The following is a 26306-nucleotide window of genomic DNA, read 5'->3' on the forward strand; positions in this document are numbered from 1 at the left end:
GCCAGAGTGACAAGGTGACAGAGATCTATAGAGAGTAGGAGGTGGGAATGTACAGCTACAGACGGAGAAACAGAGGCATCTATAGAGGGAGAGAGATGGGCATCACCAGTTCACCCAAAGAGGAACAGAGAGAAAGAAATACAGAGTTTTTGTTATTTGAAATCATGGAAAAGTATGGAAGCAATGACATTCATCACTGAGACTCCTGGTCCTGAGCGACTAGGGGCTTAGAGGTTCCAGGACCCCTCTAAGTGAGGCCACTGACACCTTCACTCTGACTCAGGTTCCCAGGGCTCCCTGGGGGCAGCTGACCCACAACTCTGTGGGTTCACCGTGGAGCCCCTGGGGGACAAATCCCAGTGCCCAGCCCCCTCCAGGGGCCCTGGCACACGTGCACACGCTCGCACGCGCACACATGCAGACCCACAAGCACTCACAGCTCCTTCCAGAGAGCGGGCCTCACAGCCAGTGCGCGCGGCCACACCCACAACCACGCACGTGTGCGCACTTTCTCGTCCCCGGGGCTTCGAGGGGAGCGGCTGGGATGCGGGAGGGAGGCCGAGAAATCGGGCAGACGGGAGGAAAGACAGGGTTGGGGGTGGGGTAGAAAGCGAGGGAGAGGAGCGCAGAAATGGAGAGAGACAAGAGGGGGGACGAGAGCAGAGAGCAGAGGAGGAGGCCTGGGAGGGCAGGGAAGGACGAGACGGAGGCCCTGGGAAGGGAGGCCGTGGAGCGTGGGGGTGCGGGCAGTGGCGGGAAGCGGGTGGAGCTGCCCGGCTCGTCCGTGACCTCAGAGCCCCTGGCCCAGCTCCTCCCTGACGTCAGCCCTCCTCCGCCCCCGCCCGCGTCGGTCTTCAAATGACCCGGGGGCTCCCCAGCTACAGCGAGACCCGGGAGGGAGCGAGCAGGAGAGAAGCGCCCGCGGGACCCACAGCGATGACACAGGTGCGTGCGGCCGTGCGGGGACTCTGGCATCTGTGTGACCCCGTGGGGGGTGGGGGAGGCGCAGCGCGCTCCTGTGCGTGATGGCGACCGTGGGACAGTGACCCCGTCGGAGCGTTCGGGTTCCATCCCCTTGTGAAGGTGGCTATCCCGTCTGTAGTGTGTGAGATGGGACAAGTGGTTGCGGAACCCGCTGTGTCTGCGTGCGTGGTGCGGGTGGGCGAGGCAGAGCTGTATTTGCTTGACACGTGGGCCGGATTTCTACTTTTTATGTGTTCAATGACTATTAAGTTGAACCAAATGAAATCACGGCTATCTGGTCACTTTTGCTCTTTCAAAATGGCCATGTCATAGGGCTCAACCTTAACTGTTACTAATCTTCTGAAGCTCTGTCCCTTTGCTCCCACCCAGACACACAGCGCCTGTGTGTTTGTTGCTCTGTGGGTATCCGTTCCTGGTTTAGCTCCTTCCTGCCCAAGGGCCTGAATTCTCAAGTTCACCTGTGTGGTTTTTGGTGCGGGTCTCAGGATGGCTAAATTCTAAGAGCAGGTGTCTGGGGTTAGTTCTAGAACATGAATGTCTTCCTATGTGGCCACATTCTGTGTGTCATGTCACGTGTGAATATATGTGAGGGGCTGTGTGTCCACAGCAGATACCGGTGTGTTTCTGAGTGTTGGCATTAGAGCCCTCCAGTGGACACAGATCTCAGCGATCCCCAGCACAAACTGGGCCACATGGAGAAAGTCAGACGGGACCAGGTTTGGAGCAAAAGGACAGAGAAGGAGAATTCCAGAAGTACTAATAATGTAATTACTAATACTGAATGATTACTAGGCTAAAAGCTCTACCTATAGAAGCTAAAAGCCATATCCTATAGAAACAGCATGTGAGTCACATACATGATTTGAAATTTTTTAGTAGCCGCATTTTTAAAAGTAAAAAGAAAAAGGTGAACTTAATTTCAATAATATATTTTATATAACCCGATGTATCAGGGGTCATCAGACATTTTCCGTATAAAGCTAGATGGTCAATATTTGAGGTTTTTACGTGTCATATGATCTCCACTGCAACTACTCAACTTTGGTGTAGGGTGAAATCAGCCATAGACAATATGTAAACAGAGGAGCGTGGCACATAGCCACGCTTGATTTAAAGATGCTGAAATTTGAATTTCATGTAATTTTCCCATGCCACAAAATACTATTCTTTTGACTTTTTTCACCCATTTAAAAGTGTAAACACTAGGGATGCCCAACTGGCTCAGTTGGTAGAGGATATGATTCTTTTTTTTTTTTTTCTAAGATTTTTAAAAATTTATTTGACACAGAGAGAGAGTACAAGCAGGGGGAGCAGCAGGCAGAGGGAGAAGGAGAAGCAGACTCTCTGCTGAACAGGGAGCCCCATGTGAGGCTCGATTCCAGGACCCTGGAATTGAGACCTGAGCCAAAGGTGGATGCTTAACCAGCTGAACCATCCAAGTGTTCCTGAGCGTTCTTGATCTCAGGGTTGTAAGTTCAAGCCCTACACTGAGTGTAGAGGTTACTTTAAAAATAAAATCTTGGGATGCCTGGGTGGCTCAGTGGGTTAAACCTTTGCCTTTGGCTCAGGTGATGATCTCGGGGTCCTGGAAGGGAACCCTACATTGGGCTCTCTGCTCAGCAGGGAGCCTGCTTCCCCCTCTCCCTCTGCCTGCCTCTCTGCCTACTTGTGATCTCTCTCTCTGTGTCTGTCAAATAAATAAATAAAATCTTAAACAACAACAACAACAACAACACCTAAAAACTAGTCTTAACTTGCAGGGTTGTAGTAAAGAGGGTAGCAAGCATTTGGCCTGAGGGCTGTAGAGTGCCAAACCCTGCTACCTCTCAGAAATAGGATTTCATGAATAGATGCATCAGACTGTACTTGCTATAACATAACATAAAACTTCATAGCAAGATTTAAAAAGCTATCATTTCATTATGTAACCAATGCAAAAATACTAGCAAGACATTTTCCTCTCTTTTTTTCCCAAATGAAGCCTTCAGAATCCAGATGTGTAGCACATTTTTGTGCTAATCTATAGTTTTTAAAAGATTTTATTTATTTATTTGACAGAGAGAGAGAGAGATCACAAGTAGGCAGAGAGGCAGGCAGTGGGGTGGGGGGCAGGGGGGGAAGCAGGCTCCCTGCTGAACAGAGAGCCCGATGCAGGGCTCGATCCCAGGACCCTGAGATCATGACCTGAGCTTGAAGGCAGAGGTTTTAACCCACTGAGCCACCCAGGCGCCCCAGATATTGTATTTTCATTGGAGACACTTGATTTGCATTTAGAGTTCATAAAATTTACTAATAAAAAAGAAGCTTGGGGCGCCTGGGTGGCTCAGTGGGTTAAAGCCTCTGCCTTCTGCTCAGGTCATGATCCCAGGGTCCTGAGATCGAGCCCCACATCGGGCTCTCTGCTCAGCAGGGAGCCTGCTTCTCCCTCTCTGCCTGCCTCTCTGCCTACTTGTAATCTGTGTCTGTCAAATAAATAAATAAAAATCTTTAAAAAAAAAAAAAAAAGAAGCTTCCTACACCCTACCTGTTTCAAACATACTTAAAAGCTTTCCAATAATTGAATCAATTAATTTAACTTAAATAAAATTAAAAATTCAGTTCCTTGGTCATACTGGCTGCTTTTCAAGGACTCAGTAGCCACATGTGGCTGGTGACGCCTGTATTGGACAGCATGAATCTGTACCCTCATGACTCATTTAACTCATAAAAAAGACCATGAGATGGGCGCTGGTGACACAGGAGTTTAGAAGATGATGGAGCCAAACTGTCTGAATGGCCTTGGGCAAGAGCATCACTGCCCTGTGCTTCAGTGTCCTTATATGTAATAGGAGCAAGTAACAGTAACGACCACACTTGGAGCAGTACTTGGCATGTAGAATGGGGCTAAATCCCCATTTTACGAGACAAGAAAATGGAGGCAACCCCTCTCTCTGATTCTGAACTCTTCCCGAAACATGTACTAGGCACTTGGCCCTGTTGGAAACCTGAGCAGTGAAGAATGTTGTCATGCATTTGGGAAGTCAGAGAAAATACTCCTCCACCTGTGAGCTTCAAGACCTTGAGCAAGCTACTTTTCCTGGCTAATCAGTCCCCAGTTTTGCTGTGTATATGGTGGCAGTAAACATTATCCGCTCTTTCTCTCCCCTCCCCCCCATCCCTGCCCAGCTCTCCTGAGGAATAAAGCCAGTATATAAGCTGGTGGTTCAATGATCAGATTCTTGGGTTCAAATCCTGGCTTCTCGGTGATCCAGGTGTGACCTTGGGTAGGCTGCTCCACGTCTCTCTGACTCAGTTGCCTCCTTTGCAAAATGGGGATGACAGTACTACCTCATAGGGCTGTTGTGAGGATTTAAATAACTTGGTTTTTATAAAAACTTACAGCAGCATCTGGTACCTACCATACTACATTATTTTTTTTTTTTAAGATTTTATTTATTTGACAGAGAGAGAGATCACAAGTAGGCAGAGAGGCAGGCAGAGAGAGAGAGGGAAGCAGGCTCCCCGCCGAGCAGAGAGCCCGATGCGGGGCTCGATCCCAGGACCCCGAGATCATGACCTGAGCCGAAGGCAGCAGCCCAATCCACCGAGCCACCCAGGCGCCCCCATACTACATTATTTTTAAGACGATGATGATGATCTCAACCCTAAGGAACCTTTCATTGTGAGATGAGTGCTATTTTATGTGTCACTAAGAAGCGGGAGAGGAGGAGAGCCCCTGTTAATGAAACTGTGACATTTCGTTGAGTGTAATCCTCACGGATTTTTAACACGGAGCTGTTTAAAATGTGTGTGTGTGTGTGTGTGTGTGTGTGTGCGCGCGCGCGCGTGCGCCTGGGTGGCTCAGTGGGTTAAAGCCTCTGCCTCCGACTGGAGTCATGATCCCAGGGTCCTGGAATCGAGCCCCACATCAGGCTCTAGAGAGCCTGCTTCCTCCTCTCTTTCTCTGCCTGCCTCTCTGCCTACTTGGGATTTCTGTCAAATAAATAAATAAAATCTTAAAAAAAAATGTGTTGGGGGGGGTGTTGTATTAGAATCAATATAATCAGGCATTGAGCTTTGCTCAGTGTTTGCCACAATTATTTTCATTAGTGAAAATAACTTTGCAGTACTCGGAGATCTTCTTTACAAAAAGGGGATGTTGTATTGGTTTTGGGGAAAAAAACATAGGTTTTTCCTTCCCTTTCCAAGAGGATTTCAGGACTCTTTCCCCTTGCTATCCCCTCTCTGCTCCCAGCAGGATGTGCCCAAGCCCACCCGGGCCGCCCGCCACTGCTCAGGCCTCGCCCGGCGGGTGCTGACTATCACCTTCGCGCTGCTCATCTTGGGCCTCATGACCTGGGCCTACGCCGCCGGGGTGCCGCTGGCCTCTGATCGCTACGGCCTCCTGGCCTTCGGTCTCTACGGGGCCTTCCTCTCCGCGCACCTGGTGGCGCAGAGCCTCTTCGCGTACCTGGAGCACCGGCGGGTGGCGTCGGCGGCGCGGCGGGCGGCGGCGCGGGGGCCCCTGGACGCAGCAGCGGCGCGCAGCGTGGCGCTGACCATCTCGGCCTACCAGGAGGACCCGGCGTACCTGCGCCAGTGCCTGGCGTCCGCGCGCGCCCTGCAGTACCCGCGCGCGCGGCTGCGCGTCCTCATGGTGGTGGACGGCAACCGCGCCGAGGACCTCTACATGGTGGACATGTTCCGCGAGGTCTTCGCCGACGAGGACCCCGCCACCTACGTATGGGACGGCAACTACCACCAGCCCTGGGAACCAGCAGCGGCGGGCGCTGCAGGTGCGGGCGCCTACCGGGAGGTAGAGGCCGAGGACCCGGGGCGGCTGGCGGTGGAGGCGCTGGTGAGGACGCACAGGTGCGTGTGCGTGGCGCAGCGCTGGGGCGGCAAGCGCGAGGTCATGTACACGGCCTTCAAGGCACTCGGCGACTCCGTGGACTACGTGCAGGTGAGTGACAGGTGCCTTCCCCCCCACCGTGGCCCTGACGCTCGAAATCCGTCTTCTCTAGGAGTCTTCCTTCAGGGCAGAGATTGGCATGGACCTGTTTCTAACTCCCTTTGTTTATCCAGCCGTTCAGTGTAGGGATCCTTTTGGTCACTGGTCGCACATTCCTTCGTAGATTCCTCTGTCCGTCCATCCAATAAGGAGACGTTTGCTTCATGCGTGTAGAGATTCACTAATTCCTCTCTTTCTTCATTCATTCATTCTCTTCCTTTTACTCCTACTCATACATTTTTTTAAAAAGTGTAGTTGTCATCACTCACAGTCATTCGTTTATTTTATTCACTCATTTACCTGTTGGATGCAGATTCTTTCCTTCCCTCGTTCACCCATGCATCTATCCAGTCATCCGATCGATCTAAAGATTTATTCATTTATCCATCCAAGGTAGAAATCATTCATTGTTTTATTTATTCACCCCTTCAGTGTGGAGATTTCTTCCTGTCTTCATCCAATGTAGAAATTCATTCAGTAATGCACTGCATTAATTTTCAATTGCTGCCTAACAGATGACCACAAATTTGGCAGCTTGAAACAAAACACTTATTATCTCCTAGTTTCCAGGAATCTGGAGTCTGGGCAAAGCTTAACTGGTTCCTCTGTTCGGGTACCATCAGGCTCTGATCATGATGTCAGCTGGAGCTGGGTCTTATGTCGGGCTCAGGGACCTCTTCCAAGCTCATTGTTTGTGGGCAGAATTCATTTTCTTGCAGCCATAAAACAGCTTCTTCCAGACCAGCAAGAGAAAGTCTCTTTTAGACCTTCTTTCAAAGGGCTCACCTGATTACGTCAGACCCACCCAGAAAAATCTCAGTAGATTAGGCAACTTAATTGCATTGCAAAACTCCTTTACTATTTGTATATAAGGCAATATAATCATGGGGGTTATGTGCCATCACTTTTGCCATATCTATGGTTTAGAAGCAAGTTACAGGTCGCACTGACATGCCAGAGGAGGGTGTGATACAAGGCTATGGGTCTTAGGGAGGTCCTCTTGATTAGATATTGAAAATGACTATGAAATTTAAATTATGTTCGGATTGGGTGCAGATTGTCCCAGCAGTTCCCCACTCTTTGGTCCTCTCTCCTCAAGCACCAACCCTGGGCAGGGATTTGGCCTGATCCTGGCCCCTTCCACCCCCCAGGTCTGTGACTCGGATACAAGGCTGGACCCCATGGCACTGCTGGAGCTGGTGCGGGTGCTGGATGAAGACCCCCGGGTAGGGGCTGTTGGGGGGGACGTGCGGATCCTTAACCCCCTGGACTCCTGGGTCAGCTTCCTAAGCAGCCTCCGGTACTGGGTGGCTTTCAATGTGGAGCGGGCTTGTCAGAGCTACTTCCATTGTGTGTCCTGCATCAGCGGTCCCCTAGGTGAGCAGGGGTGGGGCTTGGGAGGATCATGGAGAGAGCGGATGGGACGAGAGGGAGCCAGAACAGCCTGAGGATGTGACTGAGATTGGGGACAAAGATGGGGCTGCAACAAGGCTTTGGGATAGGGATAAGACTGGCTTTGGGATAGGGATAAGACTGGACTGGAGGTGGGATGGTGTTCCGTGGGGTTGGAGAAGGGTGTGGATGGAGATAGGGAATGGGGAAAGGTTTGGGGGAGTGAATGGGATGGAATTAGAGTCAAGGACAGGGTTGGGGCCAAGTTTGGGGTTGGTGAAGGGTATTTGGATAGGGGTGAGTAGGGGATCAGGCTGAAGATGGATATGGGGTTGAGGATGGAGTTGGGGTGGTTTTGCTGTCAAAGTGGATGTGGGTGTAGTTCAGGGACAGGATTGGGGCACATTTGGGGTGGGTATGGAATTGAAGAAGGATTGGTGTTGAGCAGAGAATTGGGGCTGGAGTTGTTGCTGGGGCCAGGGCTGAGGACAGGATTGAGATGGTTGAGGATGAGGTCAGAATTGGAGGTGAGTTGAGCAGGAGATAGGACTAGGGACAGTACTGGTTACAGTAGAGGCTGACGCTCCTGCACTCCCCGCCCCCACCTAGGCCTATACAGGAACAACCTCCTGCAGCAGTTCCTTGAGGCCTGGTACAACCAGAAGTTCCTGGGCACTCACTGCACCTTCGGGGACGACCGGCACCTCACCAACCGCATGCTCAGCATGGGTTATGCCACCAAGTAAGCCAGGGGCTCAGGTAGCAGGGGTGTGTGGAGGCCACTGACTGTGTGTGTGTGTTGGGAATTCTCCAAACCCAAAGTATCTTGTGGGACAGTGGGCTCTCCCAAATGAGACAGGAAGCATTGGAAGATACTGGAAGGGGCAGGGGTGCCATTACATTGATTGCCTCCCAGCGAGGCAAGGAGGGTGTGGGGGAATTGCACCTAGAAGACAGGACTCAAGATGGGGCAGGATGGCTCTGCCCCAGCAGTGCCAATCAATCCAAGTGTGGTGGGAAGGGAAAGGGCGTGGGATCTAGCAAGAGTGTGAGCAAGAAGAATCAGGAAGAGCTGAAATTCAGTGAGACTTGGGGAGTATGGGTTCGACCACGAGTTTGGGGGAAGGAGATATCTATAAAGCTAGACCCCATGAAAGGGCCAGAGAGAACTTGGGGGTACACCAAGGGAACCCATGCATTCATTCACAAGGCAAGCATTCATTACAATGTGTTTTATTTAAGTAATCTCTACGTCCAATGTGGGGCTTGAACTTAGGACTCCAAGATCAAGAACAGCACGCTCTTCCCCAGCCAGGTGCCCCTTATGTTTTAAGCTCCGAGGAGGCAGCAGTTGACAGGAGACAGGAATTCATGCTTACGCCTACTGGGGAGACAGTGACTAAGCAGAACCTGTAGCAGGCTGGCTAATGGGGCTGGAAAACTGATGTGCCGGGAAAAGGGCTTAGAGAGTCTGGGAGCAGGGTATGTAATGTTAACCAGGATGCCCTAGGAAGAGAAGGAATGGAGGCTGGAAAGGGTGCAGCTGGAGCCCTAGCAAGGGGGGGAGCCTCAGGGGACGAGGGCAGACTGGTAATGGGGTGTACTCAAGAGGGGCTTATGGGCCACCCAAGAACTCTGAACGAAGATGAGGGGGCCATGGGAGGGCTCTTGGCAGAAGGGTGACGTGTTGTTGTAACAGGATCCCTCTGGCAGCTGTCTTGAGTACAGACTGCAGGAGACAAGGACAGGGAAGCTACTGAGGATGCCAGACAGCACAGGGGAAGGAGATGCGACGGTTGTCAAGTAATACCCATGGGGACAGAGTAGTTTGACACCTTCCACCAAACTTGACGGTCTGTGGCCACCCGATGACGGTTCATAAACGGGATCCTAGCCTTGGGCGGGCTTAGCTGCCAATCGGGTGGGGCTTGACCAGGGTGTCCACTGTGGCCACGGGAAGGGCTTGATAGGTCCCTTGAGCCCCAACAGACGGCTGCCTCCCGGGAGGAACATCGCCTGCCAAGAAGAGTGAGCGCTGGAGTCTTCGTAATCAGTTAGTGATAGCATTAGTAATAGGTCAGTTAACTGTAATGACATTAGTAATGGCAGTCCTGGTATTAGTCATCAGGCAAACAGTAGTAGTTGCTAATACTTATTGAGCAAGTACCACGGACTTGCCCTTGGCGTGTAATACTGATCTGGGGCTCACCGCAGCCCTATTAAGTAGGAATCCTTGTCCATCCAATTTGACTTCTGAGAACAGGAGGCCCAGGGAGGTCAAGAAAGCTTGCAACCCTGGGGCAGTCGGACTGGCGCTGACCCCGGTGCTGGCCTCAGGGAGGGTGGCGCTGATGGCCTGCCCCGTCCCCTCTCACGCAGGTACACTTCCCGCTCCCGCTGCTACTCCGAGACTCCCTCGTCCTTCCTGCGCTGGCTGAGCCAGCAGACGCGCTGGTCCAAGTCCTACTTCCGAGAATGGCTCTACAACGCGCTCTGGTGGCACCGGCACCACGCCTGGATGACCTACGAGGCGGTGGTCTCGGGCCTCTTCCCCTTCTTTGTGGCGGCCACCGTGCTGCGGCTCTTCTACGCGGGCCGCCCGTGGGCGTTGCTGTGGGTGCTGCTGTGCGTGCAGGGCGTGGCGCTGGCCAAGGCGGCCTTCGCGGCCTGGCTGCGGGGCTGCCCGCGCATGGTGCTGCTCTCGCTCTACGCGCCGCTCTACATGGGCGGCCTCCTGCCCGCCAAGTTCCTGGCGCTGGCCACCATGAACCAGAGCGGCTGGGGCACTTCCGGGCGGCGCAAGCTGGCCGCCAACTACGTCCCCCTGCTGCCGCTGGCCCTCTGGGCCCTGCTGCTGCTCGGGGGCCTGGTCCGCAGCGTGGTACACGAGGCCCGGGCCGACTGGAGCGGCCCTTCCCGCGTGGCCGAGGCGTACCACCTGGCAGCAGGGGCCGGCGCCTATGTGGGGTACTGGGCGGTCATGCTGACGCTCTACTGGGTGGGCGTGCGGAGGCTGTGCCGGCGGCGGTCGGGGGGCTACCGGATCCAGGTGTGAGTCCAGGGGTGCGGGCTGCTCACCCGAGGGACTTCAAGGGAAGCGAGAGGACACCAGCAGGGGCCCCAGGGAGCCACGAACTTGCTGGGTGATTCTCTGGGCCTCGGTTTCCCTCCTCTGTGAAGTGAGGGGGTCAACCCGATTCTTCAGCCTGGACTGTTTTGGGGCTGGGACTTCAGGGTCTCTGGGGAGGGGTATTTATTGATCAGGGCGTGGATTTTTAGGAGTGGGAGGACAAGAGTCCCCACACGCTGTCCTGGGGCCTCCTTCCTCCCGGTTGTTATTTAATATCCATTTGTACTGTGTGATTAGGATGTAATAAAGAATTTTATTTATTTTCTTCTGGGTCTCCACCCACTTTTTTTTTTTTTTTTGAGAACTGAAGGGCTATAGTGTTGAAGGCTGGGGACTCGTGGCTCTGTCTCGGGGGCAAGCTGTCTGAATGGAGACAGGCTCCTTCTTCAGGAAACTGGGCTAATAATTCCATGGGTCAGAGCTGTGAGGGCGAAATTTCTCATCTTTTCGTCACAGGTACTTATGGAGTGCCTGCTATGCGGGAACACAGGTGACACAGAGGACATTTTCCTGGTCTGTCCACTTGGCTACTCTCTAAGAAAGGTTAAATCATACATTGTCTCCTCAAACCCCTAGCACCTCACCCTTACCTTGCTTCCCATCTCACTGATCCTCCCAGTGATCTGCGTCTGTGCCCACACAAGCCACCTACTCCCACTCCTGAGGGCCAGCTGTCTGCTTCAATGCCAACCCCTTCTACCGGGGCACTGGACCTCATGCCCTGGGGTCCACGCAAAGATCTCACGCCTTCCGTTCTTCCCATGTCATCAGTTCTTCCCTCCCCACAAGTCTTTCCCAGCAGCATTCAAATGTGCTGTCACTCTGATTTTTAAATACATTTAAAAAATGTGTTTATTTATTTGGTAGGGTGAGCGGTGAGGGAGCACAAGCATTGGGAGTGACAGAGGGGGAAGCAGGCTTCCCCCTGAGCAGGGAGCCCATTGTGGGGCTCGATCCCAGGACCCCAAGATCATGACCTGAGCTGAAGGCAGATGCTTTACCGACTGAGCCACCCAGGTGCCCCCCACTCTCTGATTTTTAAGATTCCCTGTCTTGACCTATTTCCTCCTAAGCTACAGTCTCATTTTGTAAAGATAATCTCTACCCGCAATGGGGCTCAAACCCACAACCCTGAGATCAAGATCTTTTGCATACTCTACTGACTGAGCCAGTCGGTCGCCCCATACCATCTCATTTCTAACAGCAAAACTCCTTGAGAGCTGTTTACATTTGTCTCCAATTTCTCTCCCACAAAGTTCAGCCATGTCAAGTGTGTAATTCAGTGGTTTTTAGTAAGTTTATAGACTTGTGCAATCATTACTGTAATCTCATTTTAGAACATTTTCGTCACCCAAAAAAGAACCCCATACCCACAGGCAGTCCCTTGCATTCCTCGCCCTGAAACCACGATGCCCTAGACACCCATAATCTACTCTGTCTCTACAGATTTGCATGTATCATTGGCTCATTCCTTTTTATTGCCAAATAATATTCCACCACAGGGATGTGTCACATTTGGTTTACCCACTTATCAGTTGACTGACATTTGGGATGTTTCTGGTTTGGGGCCATTGTGAATAATGCTGTGAACATTCACATACAAATTTTTGTGTGAACACCGGTTAAGTTCTCCCCAGGGGGATTCTCAAGGAGTGGAGTTGCTGAGTCATGTGGAGAACCTGTTTAATTTATTGAAGTGCCAGATGGCTTCCACAGTGCCTGTACCATTTTATATTCTCACCAGCAAAGGAGGAGGGTTCCAATTTCCCTACCTCCACACCAACATTTGTTATCATTTTTAAATCTAAAAAAAGATTTATTTGAGAGAGCTGAATGGGGTGAGGGGTAGAGGGAGAGGGAGAAGCAAACCCTCCGCTAAGCAGGAAGCCTGATGTGGGGCTTGATCCAAGGACCCTGGGACGCTGACCTGAGGCTAAGACAGACAGAGCCACCCAGGCACCCCTCACCTGACTTTTTGATTATAGCCTCCCAGATGGTGTGAAATGGTATCCCACTGTGGTTTTGTTTTGCATTTCCCTGATGACAAGTGTGGCCTCCCACTGACTTTTAAACCCATGCCAATCAGATGACTCCCCTACCACTGCTCTATGGAAATGGTTCTGGTCAAGTTCATCAGTGATGTCCCTGTTGCTAAAACCAGTAGTCAATTCTCAGGCCTTGTCTTTCACCATGTGGCAGCATCTGACCCAGCTGATCCCTCTCCCCATGAAATGCTGTCTTCACTTGGCTTTGAGAATGCTGCAGCTAGCTGCCTGGCTTTCCCCCTGTTTTCCTTCTCAGTTCCTCTTTATAGTTTGGACTGCTTAACTTTGGAGAAACCTCCTCCTACACACTTCTCTTATCCATCTACACTCATTTCCTCTGTGTAACCAGTGGCATGGCTCTGGATACCTCACTCACGCTCCATGCCTGGGAAGGGGGCTCTGCCGCTTGTATCTTCAGATCAGACATCACCCCTAAATTCCAGACTCATCTACCCAACTGCCTCCAAGACACTTCCACTTGGGATACCTCCCTTACCTCCCTTACCAGACCCAATCCCTCATCTGTCCTCCTCATTCCCCATGAAACCTGCTCTTCCGACAGCAGTAAACGGAATTCTGACACTCCAGCTGCTCAGGCCAAAAAAATGCTAGAACCACACTGTGCTCAACAGTGGCCCCTACCACACAGGATTGGTTTGGTTTTTTTTTCATTCACTCATTCTTTGATGATATCAATTAGTCCCCAAATCATTGACCAAGTATGTACTGAATTCCATGTTTTGCCAGGTTTGCAAATATAGAAATGAATAAGAGGCAGTCCCTGCCTTCCAGCAGCCCCTAGTCAAGTAAACAAAGAGGGTTCCAGAGTTATAACCAGGATGCCCAGACACTTATGACTTTTATTTTCATAGATGAAGGAAAATTTAAATTATTAAAGCTATAAAAGATTATAAATTTAGCTCCTCAGGGGTGCCTGGGGGGGCTCAGTCAGTTAGCATCTGCCTTTGGCTCAGGTCATGATCCTGGACTCCTGGGATGGAGTCCCAGATCCAGCTCCCTGCTCAGTGGGGAGCCTGTTTCTCCCTCTGCCTCTGCTCCTCTCCTTCTAAAATAAATAAAATCGTCAAAAAAAAAAAAAATTTAGCTCCTCAGTGTCACTGGCCACATTTGACTTGCCTCATGGCCATGGGTGGCTGGAGGCCACCACAATGGACAGTGCAGATCTAGAATATTCCTGTCCTGGCAGAGGGTTCTACAGACATTGGCACTGCCATGCCTGTTGACACATGCCCCTTCTCCTTTCTTCCCCTCATACCCAATACTCTGATTCATCAGCAAACCCCACTGGTTCTACCTTCAGGACAGATCTAGAATCACTGCTCCTTACTGTCACCACTTTGTCCCCGAGCTGCATCTCCTTCCTGGATTAAAGCTGTCTGGATTACCACAGCACCTAACACTGGTTCCCGCTTCCACCCCTGCCGCTAGAGTTTATCCATGCATTAGCCATGCAAATCAAATCAAATCATGACCTTCCTCACCTCAAAAACTGTCCATAACTCTCATCTCAGAGGAAAAGCCAAACCTCACACTGGCCAAGGTCCTGCGTGATCTGGTCCTCTCACATTCTCTCTGCACACTCATTTCCTAAAGTCTTCCTCCAGATGGCTCCCCACAGCCATGTCCCCAACACTAGGCACATTCAGGGGCTTCTGCCCCTGCTAGTTTCTGACTTGATCCATGTCTTACTGTGCTTAATTTTCTTGTTTATTATCTGACCATCCATTACAATCTAAACTCCATGGGGCGCCGGGTGGCTCAGTCAGCTAATCATCTGATTCTTGATTTCAGATCAGGTCATGATCTCAGGGTTGTGAGATCGAGCCCCATGTTGAGTCCCACGTCAAGTTCAATAAGGACTCCATTTCTGCAAGTTGAAATGTCAAAGAGACCGCCAGAAATCTGGGGAGGGGTCTGGGCTTGTATCTGAAGTCCTCAACACAGGACCTTGTACTGACAACTCTACATATTACTGTCATTAGAGGAATAGTCACCTGGGCATAAATGAGGTATGCTGGCTTCCTCCTACCTTCGTTAGTAGTGACCACCGGCAAAGATGAAAGAATTGGGGCGCCTGGGTGGCTCAGTGGGTTAAGCCGCTGCCTTCGGCTCAGGTCCTGATCTCAGGGTCCTGGGATCGAGTCCCCCATCCGGCTCTCTGCTCAGCAGGGAGCCTGCTTCTCTCTCTCTCTCTCTCTGCCAGCCTCTCTACCTACCTGTGATCTCTCTGTCAAATAAATAAGCAAAATCTTAAAAAAAAAAAAAAAAGATGAAAGAATCTACAGAGCTGAAATATATTCTTTATTTTAGGAATGAAAACAGGATAAGGAAGAAAAAGATACCTTTGTTAGCTGCCCTGGAAGTACCATCGAAAGAACATCCTGGGGAAACAAGGAGTGATTTGTGTTGGGGGGAAAGGTTGGGGATTAGATATCCGGGTTCTGGAAGCCTGGGTTCCAAAGGTAGATAAGGCCTGTACTCTTAGATCTGAGGGAAGAGGGCCTGGAGTTTTGGACTCCTGAAACTGGAGGAGGAGGGGACTGGGAGCCTGGACTCCTGGGTCTGAGGCGTCTAGACTCCTAGGTCTGAGGGAGGTGGCGGCTGGGGGCCTGGGATCCTGGGTCTGAGGGAGGAGGGAGGTGGAAGTCTGGACTCCCGAGTCTGAGGGAGGAGGTGGCTGGGGGTCTGGACTGCTGGGTCTGAGGGAGGTGGAAGTCTAGACTCCTGAGTCTGAGGGAGGGGGTGGTTGGGGGCCTGGACTCCTGGTCTGAAAGTGGAGGGAGGTGGGCGCCTGGAGTCCTGGGTCTGAGGGTGCTGGACACCAGGTCTGAGGAAGGAGAACGGGTGCTGCTAGGACTCCAGGGTCCTGGGAACTCACCACACCATAAGGGTCGTACCGGCTGACGCTAAGGCCACGACAGCCGCGAGCAGGCACTGGTTGCTCAGCGTCAGAGCCTCGGGCTTGGCCAGCAGCTCTCCCAGGCTTGGCCTCCAAGGTTTGATCAGGTCTGCCTCCCGGGGCGCCCAACGCAACACTTCCCGAAAGGAGACCTGGAGCTCGGTCTCCCCACGTGGGGGCGCACCAGTCACTGCGGGGCACGCACATCAGTCAGGCGCGAGCTCCGCCTCCCGCGCAGCCCCGCCCCCCCATGCAGCCCCACCCGCACCGTTAAGAAAGAAGTAGAGCCGAGCCAGCGGGATCTGGTCGTGCACGATCACGCAAGAGAATGTCCCACGGTGCGCGGGCTGCACCGGCCGGATCCGCGCCAGGTATCCCCGGGCCCACGGGAGGTCTTGGAAATAGGACACGTCCTGCGTCCGGACCTGAGGGGCGCTCGGGCTGAAGCGGCGGGAGGAGAGGAGCCTCGCCCGAGCCCAGGTCAGATTCCCTCTGCCGGGTCTAGCCAGTACGCCACGCTCAAGCCCCGCCCCCGAGATAGACCACGCCTCCTTGAGCCCTGGGCCCATCCCTAACCTCAGAGTCACCGACCCTTCACGCACGACCCCGCCCCTAGAAGCGGCCTCCGGAGCCTTGCCTCCACTTCTAAATCCCGGGACCCCCCCCCCTTGCACGAAGCCTGAATCTAGACCCAGCTCCCCCGATCCCCACCCGCGGCGTCCTGGCCCCGCATCCTCTAGGGAAGCATAACCCTCCTCCTAAGCCCTTTGCGCTGGCCCTGCTCGGACTCACACCTCCTCCTGCGAACTTCCAGGAATAGGTGATTTCCTCCTTAGGCAGTTCGAAGTTCACAGTGCAAGAGAACTTAGCTTCATTACCCCGAGTCACCGTCAAGTCCTGGACTGAAAACAGGTCCGCGTCACCGCCCGAGTCCGCCCCCGTTTCGCCGGGTAGCTTCCCGGCTTAGTTCCCGTTCCTCCGGTCCGGGCGGTTCCTTCCCCTTCCAGGCCCCGCCCCTCACCTGGGCAGTCCAGCGGGAGGTCGCAGACTGTGGAGTAGCACCCGCGGCAGCGGAAACGCCGGGCGACCTCCTGGAGTCCTGCAGGACGGAAACGCTTCAACTGGGCTCCATCCGCGTCCCCCAGCCCGGGTCCCCCTGGCCAGGTAGGGTCTGTGAAGCCTCCGGGCTCTGACGGCCCCACAGGTCCCGGGCACCACCTTCCCCGCGCTCACTGGCTGGTTCGCAACGCTGTCTGACCTCTAGGACTCCTATTGGCTTGTTTTTGCTTTTGGGCCCGCCTTGTATTAGGTTTGTGTGCAATACCTGGTTTAATTGCTTTTCTCCAGGGTTCTTATTGGTCTCCTGTTCTAAATGCGAGGTTTGGCTCCCGACCACCTCCCTTCCCCCTCAATTCGAAGTTCGGGATGAAGAGCTTACCGCAGGGAGGAATGCAGGCCTGAACTGTGGAGAGAGAGGAAGCGTTACTATCCTGGAAGGCCTGGAGGTGCTCACCTGAAGCTCCCCCAGAGGACAGGTTACTGGGCCAGATGCTTTCCTGAGGGGGCGGAGCCAGGCCTGCCACCACCCACTTAGGGGGCGGGGGCAGGCCTGCGGCGTCCTACCCGCAGCCTTCCACCTGTAGGCAGGGCCAGGCCTGCTGTATTCCTCTAAGGCCCCGCGCAGATCCGCAGCTAAGGCGGGATCGACCCTGGTGTATTTCACGGGGCGGGGGCGGGGCTAGACCCTGGGCGCTAGTTTCAGGGGACAGGGTCAAAGGAGGGGGGCCCAATTAGAGAAGAGGTGTAGCCTGGCTAGGATTCGCCCATGGAGGAGGCCCAGTTGGAAAGGAGACGTCCCAGAGTGTGCAGGGTCCTGGAGATCCGGAGAGAGGCCCAGGCTAATCTTGGACAGAAGCATCCCAAGATGGGATTCTAGCTGGAAAGCAGATCCATTGAAGTGGGGAGCAGATTCTAGAATGTTCCTCGCAGGGGAAGAGGCTCAGAGGGACTGGACTGAGGGGAGAAGATGACTGGCTCAGGGTTTTAGAACTGTGTGTGCGCGCTTAGCTTCTTTTACCTTCTTTAAGCTGCGCAATGACCTTCCGCATTTTCTCCGCAGCATTAGGAAAAGCCACCTTAAAGGACCCTGGAGGGTGGAGGGGGGCCTTGTAGTAAAAACCCTTCCTCAAGGAAGTGTTTGTCACTTCTTCAGTCCCTTCCAAACCCACATGTGTAGTATATAAAACACCCTTCTTCTCCCCACCTCCTGCCCTGTCTACCTGGAAGGCTGACAGATCCCCCAAATCTCCTTTCGTGTGCCTCTGGACTATCTTTCTGATGGAACCCCTCTCTATTTATTTATTTATTTATTTATTTTTAAAAAGATTTTCTTTATTTGACAGAGAGAGATCACAAATAGGCAGAGAGAGGGGAGGAAGCAGGCTCCCTGAGGAGCAGGGAGCCGGACGTGGGGCTCAATCCCAGGACCCTGGGATCACGACCTGAGCCGAAGGCAGAGGCTTTAACCAACTGAGCCACCCAGACACCCCTGATGGAACCCCTCTTTTGCATCCTCTGTGTTGACCTTGTTGAGTTCTGCTAGGCCCTATAAGATCTGGCCTAGTTTCCTCCACCTTTCTATTCCATGCCTGTTACCAACCTTTCATTTCCCCTAGTATGAACACCACCATAATCTCTATCACCTCAGGGCCTTTGCATGTGCTAATGTGTTCCTAGCACATCTTTCCCGCTACTCCCACTCATCCTTCATCTCCTACCTCATGTCATCCTCTTCGAGGTTTTCCCTGACCACACATCTAATCTAATCCAGCTCCCTATTTTTGCCTCTCCAGGTATTCCATTTGCTCCATGTAGAGTTCTCACCAGTGTACAATTATATATATTTATATATACAATGATCATTTAAGTCTGTGTCTTCAGTTAGGAAACAGGTCATTCTTTAGTGCTATATCTCCAGAACCCAGGAGAAGGACCTGAGTCTTAGCAAGCGCTCAGGAAGTATGTGTAGAATGAATTCCAGGATCTAGCTGGAGTGGAGACCACAACTGGTGGCCTGTGGCTCTAGTCCATCTCTTGAATGTGTTATATTTGGACTGGAAAGTATTTTTAAAAATGAACCAGTTGCCATCGTATAAAATTTGGGAAAGTCACATAAAATGTTTGGCATCTCTTTTCCAAAATTTGGAAGAGCTCTAACACAAGAGACTGTATTTTCATGAGGCAGCAATTAGCTTGGTGGCAGCCACCCCCTTTCGCCAGGGCCCACACCTGCCACTTCATATGGTCTCCAGATTATTCATTTCTAGCCCCTTTGACTCTTTTTATCTCTGTTCTCAAGGGTGTTGGAGTTTTGACCATTGTACTGGCCTCCAAACTGTGAGGTTTGGGGTTCTTCCCAATGCGGATGGCTGGCTGGATTGATTTACTGGTGAAGGTGGTTTGGGAATTTAGAAATCCAGCAGATGTGGGGCGCCCCAATGGCTCGGTTGCTTAAGTGTCTGACTCTTGATTTCTGCTCAGGTCATGATCTCAGGGTTGTGAGATCAAACCCTGCGCTGGGTTCTGCACTCAACACAGATTCTGCTTGGGATTCTCTCTCTCCCTTGGCCCCTTCCGGTGCTCTCTGTCTGAACTGTGTCCCTCCCAAACTCATAATGTTGAAGCCCTAACCCCCAGGACCTCAGAATGTGACTGTACTTGGATATACAGCCTTAAAGAGGTAATTAAGTTATAATTAGGCCATTAGGGTGGGCCCTGATCCAGTGTGACTGATTGCCCTATAAGAGGAGATCTGGACACTGACTCACTGAGGGGAGAACATGTGAAGACACAGGAGAGAGAGAAGATGGACATCTACAAGCCAGAGAGAAAGGCCTGAGAAGGAACCAACCCTGCTTCATCTTGGACTTCTAGCCTTCAGAATTGTGAACAAATACATTTCTATCTTTTAAGCAACCCAGTGTATGGCACTTTGTTAAAGGGGCCCTAGGAAACTGATACACAGGGATTGCTAGTTGCTTCCAAATATTTCTGTAGTAACATCACACTGCATTTCCACTGGGAAAGCACCCCCCAGCCCCACCAACCACCCAACTAAAAGACTATATTCCTCAGTACCCTTGCAGCTTCGTGTGGTCCTATGACCCACTTGTGGTCATATAACCAAGTTTTGGTCTGATTTGTAAGTGTAAGTGTTGTATGCGAGTCACAAGAAGGAGCCTTAAGAGAGAAGGGGCACCATCTTATTGACTTTTCCCCTTCCTCCATCTGCTGCCTGAAACTTGGATTTGATGGCTGGAGCTCTAGCAGTGATGCAGAACCATGAGGATAAGGACCACATCCTAGGATAGTAAAGCAGGAAGCTGGAAGGGGTTTGGGTTCCCCAGAAAAGGAAGTGGTGCTGCCATCTGAAACTTAAGCGCCTGCCTCAAGACTTCTAGCTTGTTTATGCCACTGCCTGTGCCTCTGTGATTTCAAACCATACAGAAAGGGAAGGAACTAATACTGGTGACAGAGTGGCTGATGGGATGTTCCTTGGGTATAAACTTGAGAGAGGGGGCACTGAAGCCAGGAAGTGGGTTCAGAATGAGGAGAGACTTAGACGTCTCTCCTTGGCCACAGGGTGGGCATGTGGTCTGGAGATGGCAGGATGGTCAGGAGGATGGGATCAGAGTGGGGTGCTCAAATGAGAGTCCAGGATGCTGGAGAGTCATTCAAGAAATATCTCTGTGCCAAACCAAGTAACTCACAGGGAGGATGAGTGTGGGATATGCCAAGGGAGCTATGGCAGGGGTGTGTGTGTGTGCATGCGTGTGTGTGTGTGATATCTAAGTACGTCATGGCAATAAGGTAGGGGTGGAGTGAAATGTCCAAAGAGGCCAAGGGGTGAAGGTTATCTCAAGTGAACCATGAGGGGGCATGGGTAGATGTTGCCAAGTCTCCCCCAAAGAGGTGTGTATCGTTAGGAAACTTCCAGCTGTTTCAAACTATCCAGGTTTGAGTCCTGGCTCATCCGTCTGTGAGCACACCTGCCTCCCATATGAAGAATCCATTTCAAGTCCCCTTCCCTGCATGACCTTGACCAAATATGTAACTTTCCTGATGCTCGCTTGGTAAAATGAGGACAATATTAGGATTGGGGGGTGGGATTTAACGCCATACAATATAAAAGCATCCCCATGCCAAACTACATGACATTGGATGGCTGCGTGAGAGGATGTTCGTAAGTGCTTAGGATGGTGTCTGGTATATAGTATTACCATCTCCAAGTTTGAGATGGGGAAACGGAGGCACAGAGAAGTTAGGAAGGTAGCTGAAGGTCACAGAGCTAGATTTGCCCCCCGGTGGTTGAGCTGCATTCCCTCTGGCACACTGCCCTTCTCTCCACACCATACCACCCACTCCCTGGTTTATATACACAAACAGTATCACCTGCCACCATCCAGAGCCTCTCTGAGTCAGCAGGTCCATCTCTTAGGTCCTCCATCTGAGAGACCTGGGAATTGCCCCCCCCCCACCCCCGCCCCAATACAGCCAGTCCCAATATCTCCTGGGTCCATCCTTTCTGTCGAGCTGGGCCCCAACTTCCCCATCTGAAAAGTGAGGTTACAAAACCCCACCGGACAGGGCTGGTATGAAGATGGCCTTCAGGAGGATAATTAGTTATCAGTTAGTACAGACACAGCCTCTCCCATGTGTGGGGCAGGTTTGGCACAGAGTCAGATCCATCATCTTCCTACCCCTCCCCTCTCACACTTGCCCCTCTCTGCCAGCCCTTGTCTTGGGGTTGCGACTGGTCTGAACCACTGCTGACCTCCTCACAGGTCTCCCTGCTTCCGCCTTTGGCCCTCGTGGCCTTGGTCAGATCCTGCCTCTTTCTCTCTCCCTAAAACCCTCTGATGGCTCCCACCTCAAGCTGAAGTCAGTTCAATGATCTGCAAGAACGGCTCTCAAGTGCGTTCCTGGAGCAGCAGCGGCTGGGAACTTGGTTTCCTGGCCCTGCCTCAGACCTACTGGTCAGGAATGAAGGGTGGGACCCAGGAGTCTGCATTTCTGCATGCTCCCAGGAGCTTCTTGCACACACCAGGGCTTGAAAACCACTGGTCTCTGAGGTCCTATGGGATGTGGTTCTTGTGGCCTGACTTCAGCCTCCCATCGCCCACCCCCGTTGACTGCACTCCAGCCCTACTCACTGGCTCTTCCTTTTGCCCAGGATGCTCTTTTGCACACCCCTCCCCAGTTATCTGCCTGACTCTGCCACCTGGTTCAGGGCTTTCCTTAGTTGGACCTTCTCCTGAGCAACAACCCTGACCAGCCTATTTAAAATAACCACCCACGGGTCCCCCCGTTCCCTTTCGCTCCCTGTCTGCCTCCAGATCCTGGATTACCAACTGACATACTGCAGTGTTTCCCTGATTATGTTTATTGTCTGTCCCTCCCACCCCCCCCAGTATGAGCAACGTGCGGGCTAGTGGTGTGCAGATTTGGTCACAACTATGTCCCCAGTGTCCCTGGCACATTCGATGAATACACCTGTCGGTCGTATTGCACCAGCTTCTCCCGGCCTCCAGTCTGCCCCCCTCAAAACCCCAGAGGGTCTTTCTGTGCCCAGAGCGGCGCCCCCCTTCCCCTGCTCATAGCCCGTGGACAGTCTTAAGTGTCCTTGACCTTTCAGCTAAACCCTGGACCTGTGTGTCTAGCTGTGTCCTGGATATCCCCCGAGTTCCTCACCTTCGCAATGTCCTAGCCCAGCTCACCATCGGCTCCCACCCCTGCTCTTTCTCCCGGGCTCCCTGTCTTACGGAGGACCCAGGGCCCACCCTCGCATGGAGCTGGACCCTGGGCGCTGTCCATTACCCCTCGACCCTAGTCCCCAGACAGAATGTCAGACCCAAGCCCTGTCCCTCCTGCCCTTGACTCTCTTCTTGAGTGCCTGCTTCTCCACCTTCACAACCCTGCCCCAGCTCGGGCCTCCTCACCCCAGCCTCCACCCAGGCCTCCCAGCCTCTACTGCCTCCCTGCTCCAGTGTGTCCCACACATAGGTCTAGGGGGGTCTTCTACATGAAGAACTGCACTTGCTCCTGCTCTCTTCAAAACCTATGACAAGATGGCCTAGGTGGGAAGAAGGTGTTTTCTGGAGTCCTCAGCACCTCCCCCCACCCTAGCTTTGAGTTGCTCAGGCCTTTCTATGGGGATGCGGGGATCTGCAGCTGAAGTCTTCTCCGTGCTGACTCCCCCAGGTGCCCCCTGGGTGGACAGGAACCTCCTTTTGGGATCATTGTCAGAAAGCTTGGTGGGCAAGACCAGAAAAGAAAGGTAACAGCAGCCGCAGAATGAAGCCTGAGCCCTGGAGCAAGGACTGGCCAGTTTATGCGGCACGCAGTGCTCCCTCTCCCTCTGAGGCTCCTCCCTCTCACCGTACTGCACCTCAATCAGGGAGGCAAGGACCTTGTCCCATCTTATAGGTGGGTAAGTTGAGACCCAGAGGGAGGCAGTAACACATCCAGAACCTCATAGCCAGGAAGCGGGGGAGCCACACAGTCAGTTCAGAGCTCATGTCTACCTGACCCCAACTAGGCTTCAGACTCTAGGTCATTTCTGCACTGGTCTTTGAGCTCCCCACCAGCACCCGCCCATCCCTTGCCCCCCGACAAGTAATCAATCTCATTCGGCTTATTAGCACTGCCTCCTCCAGGTCTGACACATTCTGGGCCCCCCCCCACAGCCATCTCTTGTGGGTTTGCACCCCATGTCCACCAAACCATCCCCACCCCACTCACCCCGGGCAGTGGCCATCTCCTGGAGAGAGTGGGTCATCTGGGTGAAGGCATCATGCAGATGGCTTCTCTCATCGTAGTCTGGGAGCAAGGGTGGAGGACACAGGCTGGGAAAAGCAGTTCCTCCAACACCACGTCCACGGTGTGGACATTCTCTGTCTCTCTAGGACACCTCCTGTCTCCAAGTCTTTGTCCTGGCCCCACTGCTATCCCTCATCTCTGAGTCTGTCCCACACCCCCTTCTATCTACCCTGTCTATCCTGCCTTCTCTAAGTCTTTCCCCCATCTCTGTTCTCCTTCTGGAGTCTGTCCCCCATCTTTACCCTCCTCCCAGAGTCTGTCCCCCATCTCCGTCGTCCTCCCGGAGTCTCTCCCCCATCTCTGTCCTCCTCAGAGAGTCTGTCCCTCACCTCTCTCCTTCTCCCTGAGTCTCTCCCCCATCTCTCTCCTCCCCCGAGTCTATCCCCCACCTTCTCCACGAGTCTGTCCCCCCACATCTCTATCCTCCCGACTCTGAGTCTGTTTCCCCATCTACAGCCTCCCTTCAGTCTGCCCCCCAGTCTCTATCCTCCCCCCCTCTTCAGTCTGTCTCCCAACTCGATCCTCCTCTCACTGAATCTGTCCCTCGGTCTCCGTCCTCCCCTCTAAATCTGCCCCCACCCTCCCACTCTGGGCGAATCTCTCTCAGTGGTTTTCCACGCTGTCCGGAAGATCGCTGTGCATTACGCGCCTCGCCCCCCAGGCCCCTGGGGGAAGTGACAGGTTGCCTCACTGATTTCAGTGTCTAGGAGGCCCTCAAAGGCTGCGGCGAATGCTTCCTCACACTTCTGCAGCTCCCGGCTCTGTACACCAATAAAGATCTGGCAGATGCGCATGCGCTCCTTATAGGACGTGAAGCAGAGGAGACAGGCCCAGGCGGGGGCTCTCAAGACCATGAGGGCGACCAGGGCAGATGGGACAGCGCTGTCTTGGGCCAGCAGGGCCATAACAGAGGGTCGTGGCCCAGGGAGAAGCTGGTGACCTTTGTGAGGTCACCATGGGGTGGGGGAGGGGCATGGGGTACAGGTCAGAGGTTGGATTTCTGCTGCCGGTCAAATGTCAAGGTCTGGGTTTTCAGGGAGATGGGGTGTGAGGAGTCAGGGGTCAGGCGGGCGATCCCCCAGCTTGTGGATGGGCCGGACGCCAGGCTCCCAAGAACCTCACCTGTGACCCTGGATGTCCTCACAGGTTAAAGGGTCTCAGGGACCCAGAGGCCGGCAGTGTGGAGTGTAATGGCCTGACAGTCCCTGGGGTGGGGGGGTGGGGGGTCAGAACAGAGATGGCACAGAGATACCGTGAGAGCCCGAGAGACAGAAACTGAGACATGGAGAGATACCGGAAAGCACAATAAGAGAGGGAGGGAGTGTCTGAGAGGCCGCAGGGTAGACACACAGCCCGCTCCAGAGACATGGCGGAGATGGAGAGACAGAGAAAGCAAAATAGAGGTTTCTTCATGGGAGAGAAATTCTTTGAGGGAAGTGGGAGGAGGGAATGCAGGGACAGGACAGGAGAGACAGCCCAGCTCCTCCTCCCAGGGTCCCCGGGCATGGGGCAGCGGTCAGGGGCTGGGGTCCCCGCCGGGCGTCCCGTGCAGGGCGCAGCCTGGGGAAAGCTAGGAGGCCGTATAGTGATCTCCGTGGGTGTCCTCCTCAACTATACAACCTCCTACCTCAGCCCGGGGGGCGCGGCCAGTGGACAGACAGACGGATGAATGGACAGATGGGGGTCAGGGAGGGTGGGGAGGGCCGGGAGGACCCCAGCCGCGATGGTGAGCCCCCGACACGGACCCACAGACTCGAGCTTGTGTGCGGCGAAGGCCCCGCAAGGTCGGTTCTACGGGTGGGTGCCAGGACCCAGGAATCCGGGCCCCCGGCCCCCTCCTCCCCAAGGAACGCAGGAATCAGTCCCTTGGCCCCTTCCTCAGCAGGGACTCAGGAGTTCACGCCCCTGGCCCATTCCTCCTCAACGGTCCCTGGAGTCCAGGCCTGCAGGCCCCTCCTCTCTCAGACACCTAAGTCCAGGCCCCCAGCCCCCTCTTCCCTCAGACCCAGGAGTCCAGCCAGGCCTGCCTCCCTGGGGAAGGCATAGCCAGGCTTCCTGGATGTGGAGTCAGAGGGAACCTCACCTGTTTGGGAGTTTGGCCCCTTGGGCAAGCAGCTCCCTCTCTACCTGTCAGATTCTGGAATCCAGGACTAGGGCGGAGGTAGGGATATGAAACCTTCAAACCTCTCTAGATATCCCCCCCCCCCCCATTTCTTCTTTTGGCCTCCCATCATTTATAATGATGACAGCTGTGATCCCTGAGCCCTAAGGCTGCCCCACGCCCAGCAGAATGCTGTCAGCTCCCCCACTGGGCAGGGGAGAAGGCCTCCTAGAGATCCGGAGAGGCTGGGCCGCAGACCGGCAAGTGGGAGGAGCTGGGCCTGGTAGGCGGTGGCCCAGCCCCCAGCCTCGCCACCCCAGGGCTAAGAGTGTGCACCTGCGAGTCGCAGGTCAGTCCCTCTGTCCACTTCTGCCTGTCTTGCTCTCCCCCCCACCACGCTCCACCTCCATCTTTCAGGCCCTCTCCGCCTGCTGTCTGTTCCTGCAGCGCCTGGTCTCCCTGTCAGACCCTGGCTTACCTGGTTGCCGCCACCTCCTGTGCCTGTTTCTCATTCTCCGTGCTCGTCCTTCTCGCCCCTCCGCGGTTCCGGCACTCTCCCTCGAGGATGGCCTCTCCCTCTCTCTCTCCTTTCTCATTCTTTTTCTTTTCCTCAGGTCTTTCTTCCTCCCTGGTCCTCCTCCCTCCCTCTCTCTTTGTCTCTCATTCTCTCAGTCTCTTTATTCCTCAAGGTCTCTGTCTCTGGCCTTCTCCCTTCTCCTCTCCCTTTCTCTCCATCTCACATCTCTGTCTCCCTCTGTCTCTTTCCTCCCTTCCCTCCCCTCCCACCCTTCTTTCTCCCTCCCTTCTCCTTCGCCCCCTCTCTGCCTCTCTCTCTCTCTCTCTGTCTTTCTCCTTCCCTCTCTCCC

The 26306-nt window shown here is 53.5% G+C and overlaps 2 protein-coding genes across 5 annotated transcripts; one reads left to right on the plus strand and one right to left on the minus strand.

Annotated features, from left to right (window-relative positions):
- Positions 1 to 668: 668 nt before the first annotated feature.
- HAS1 (hyaluronan synthase 1) lies at positions 669 to 19436 on the plus strand. The gene is made up of 9 exons (XM_059151044.1): positions 669 to 945; positions 5219 to 5926; positions 7126 to 7347; positions 7972 to 8108; positions 9746 to 15201; positions 15271 to 15941; positions 16469 to 16625; positions 16809 to 16996; positions 17864 to 19436. The coding sequence occupies exons 1-5, from the start codon at positions 859 to 861 to the stop codon at positions 10419 to 10421; spliced, it is 1830 nt and encodes a 609-aa protein (XP_059007027.1). The 5' UTR covers positions 669 to 858; the 3' UTR covers positions 10422 to 15201; positions 15271 to 15941; positions 16469 to 16625; positions 16809 to 16996; positions 17864 to 19436.
- Positions 14843 to 26224, minus strand: SPACA6 (sperm acrosome associated 6). 4 transcript variants are annotated; one of them, XM_059151105.1, is made up of 9 exons: positions 24031 to 26218; positions 23262 to 23339; positions 17539 to 17607; positions 16900 to 16923; positions 16483 to 16560; positions 16254 to 16363; positions 15730 to 15886; positions 15441 to 15651; positions 14843 to 14943 (listed from the first exon to the last, which is right to left on the minus strand). In XM_059151105.1, exons 1-9 carry the CDS (start codon positions 24242 to 24244, stop codon positions 14910 to 14912), a joined length of 975 nt encoding a protein of 324 aa, XP_059007088.1. In that variant the 5' UTR covers positions 24245 to 26218; the 3' UTR covers positions 14843 to 14909. The 4 variants fall into 4 exon arrangements, 3 of the variants coding, with proteins under 3 accessions (XP_059007088.1, XP_059007090.1, XP_059007089.1); XM_059151107.1 differs by lacking the exon at positions 15730 to 15886 and having other exon boundaries at positions 16256 to 16363; positions 24031 to 26224; XM_059151106.1 differs by lacking the exon at positions 17539 to 17607.
- Positions 26225 to 26306: the final 82 nt, after the last annotated feature.

The sequence above is a fragment of the Mustela lutreola genome, chromosome 16 (genome assembly GCF_030435805.1).
Source record: "Mustela lutreola isolate mMusLut2 chromosome 16, mMusLut2.pri, whole genome shotgun sequence".
Lineage (NCBI taxonomy): Eukaryota > Metazoa > Chordata > Mammalia > Carnivora > Mustelidae > Mustela > Mustela lutreola.

Excerpts from the sequence above, each read along its gene's own strand:
- HAS1 (XM_059151044.1), top strand. The coding sequence starts at position 859 with ATGACCCGGGGGCTCCCCAGCTACAGCGAGACCCGGGAGGGAGCGAGC. Across the intron at positions 7,348-7,971 it reads TGTCCTGCATCAGCGGTCCC|CTAGGCCTATACAGGAACAA; the intron begins CTAGGTGAGCAG and ends CCCCGCCCCCAC. Across the intron at positions 8,109-9,745 it reads AGCATGGGTTATGCCACCAA|GTACACTTCCCGCTCCCGCT; the intron begins GTAAGCCAGGGG and ends CCTCTCACGCAG.
- SPACA6 (XM_059151105.1), bottom strand. The coding sequence starts at position 24,244 with ATGGCCCTGCTGGCCCAAGACAGCGCTGTCCCATCTGCCCTGGTCGCC. Across the intron at positions 23,340-24,030 it reads CCTCCTAGACACTGAAATCA|ACTACGATGAGAGAAGCCAT; the intron begins GTGAGGCAACCT and ends CCTTGCTCCCAG. Across the intron at positions 16,364-16,482 it reads CCTCCCGCTGGACTGCCCAG|TCCAGGACTTGACGGTGACT; the intron begins GTGAGGGGCGGG and ends ACCTGTTTTCAG.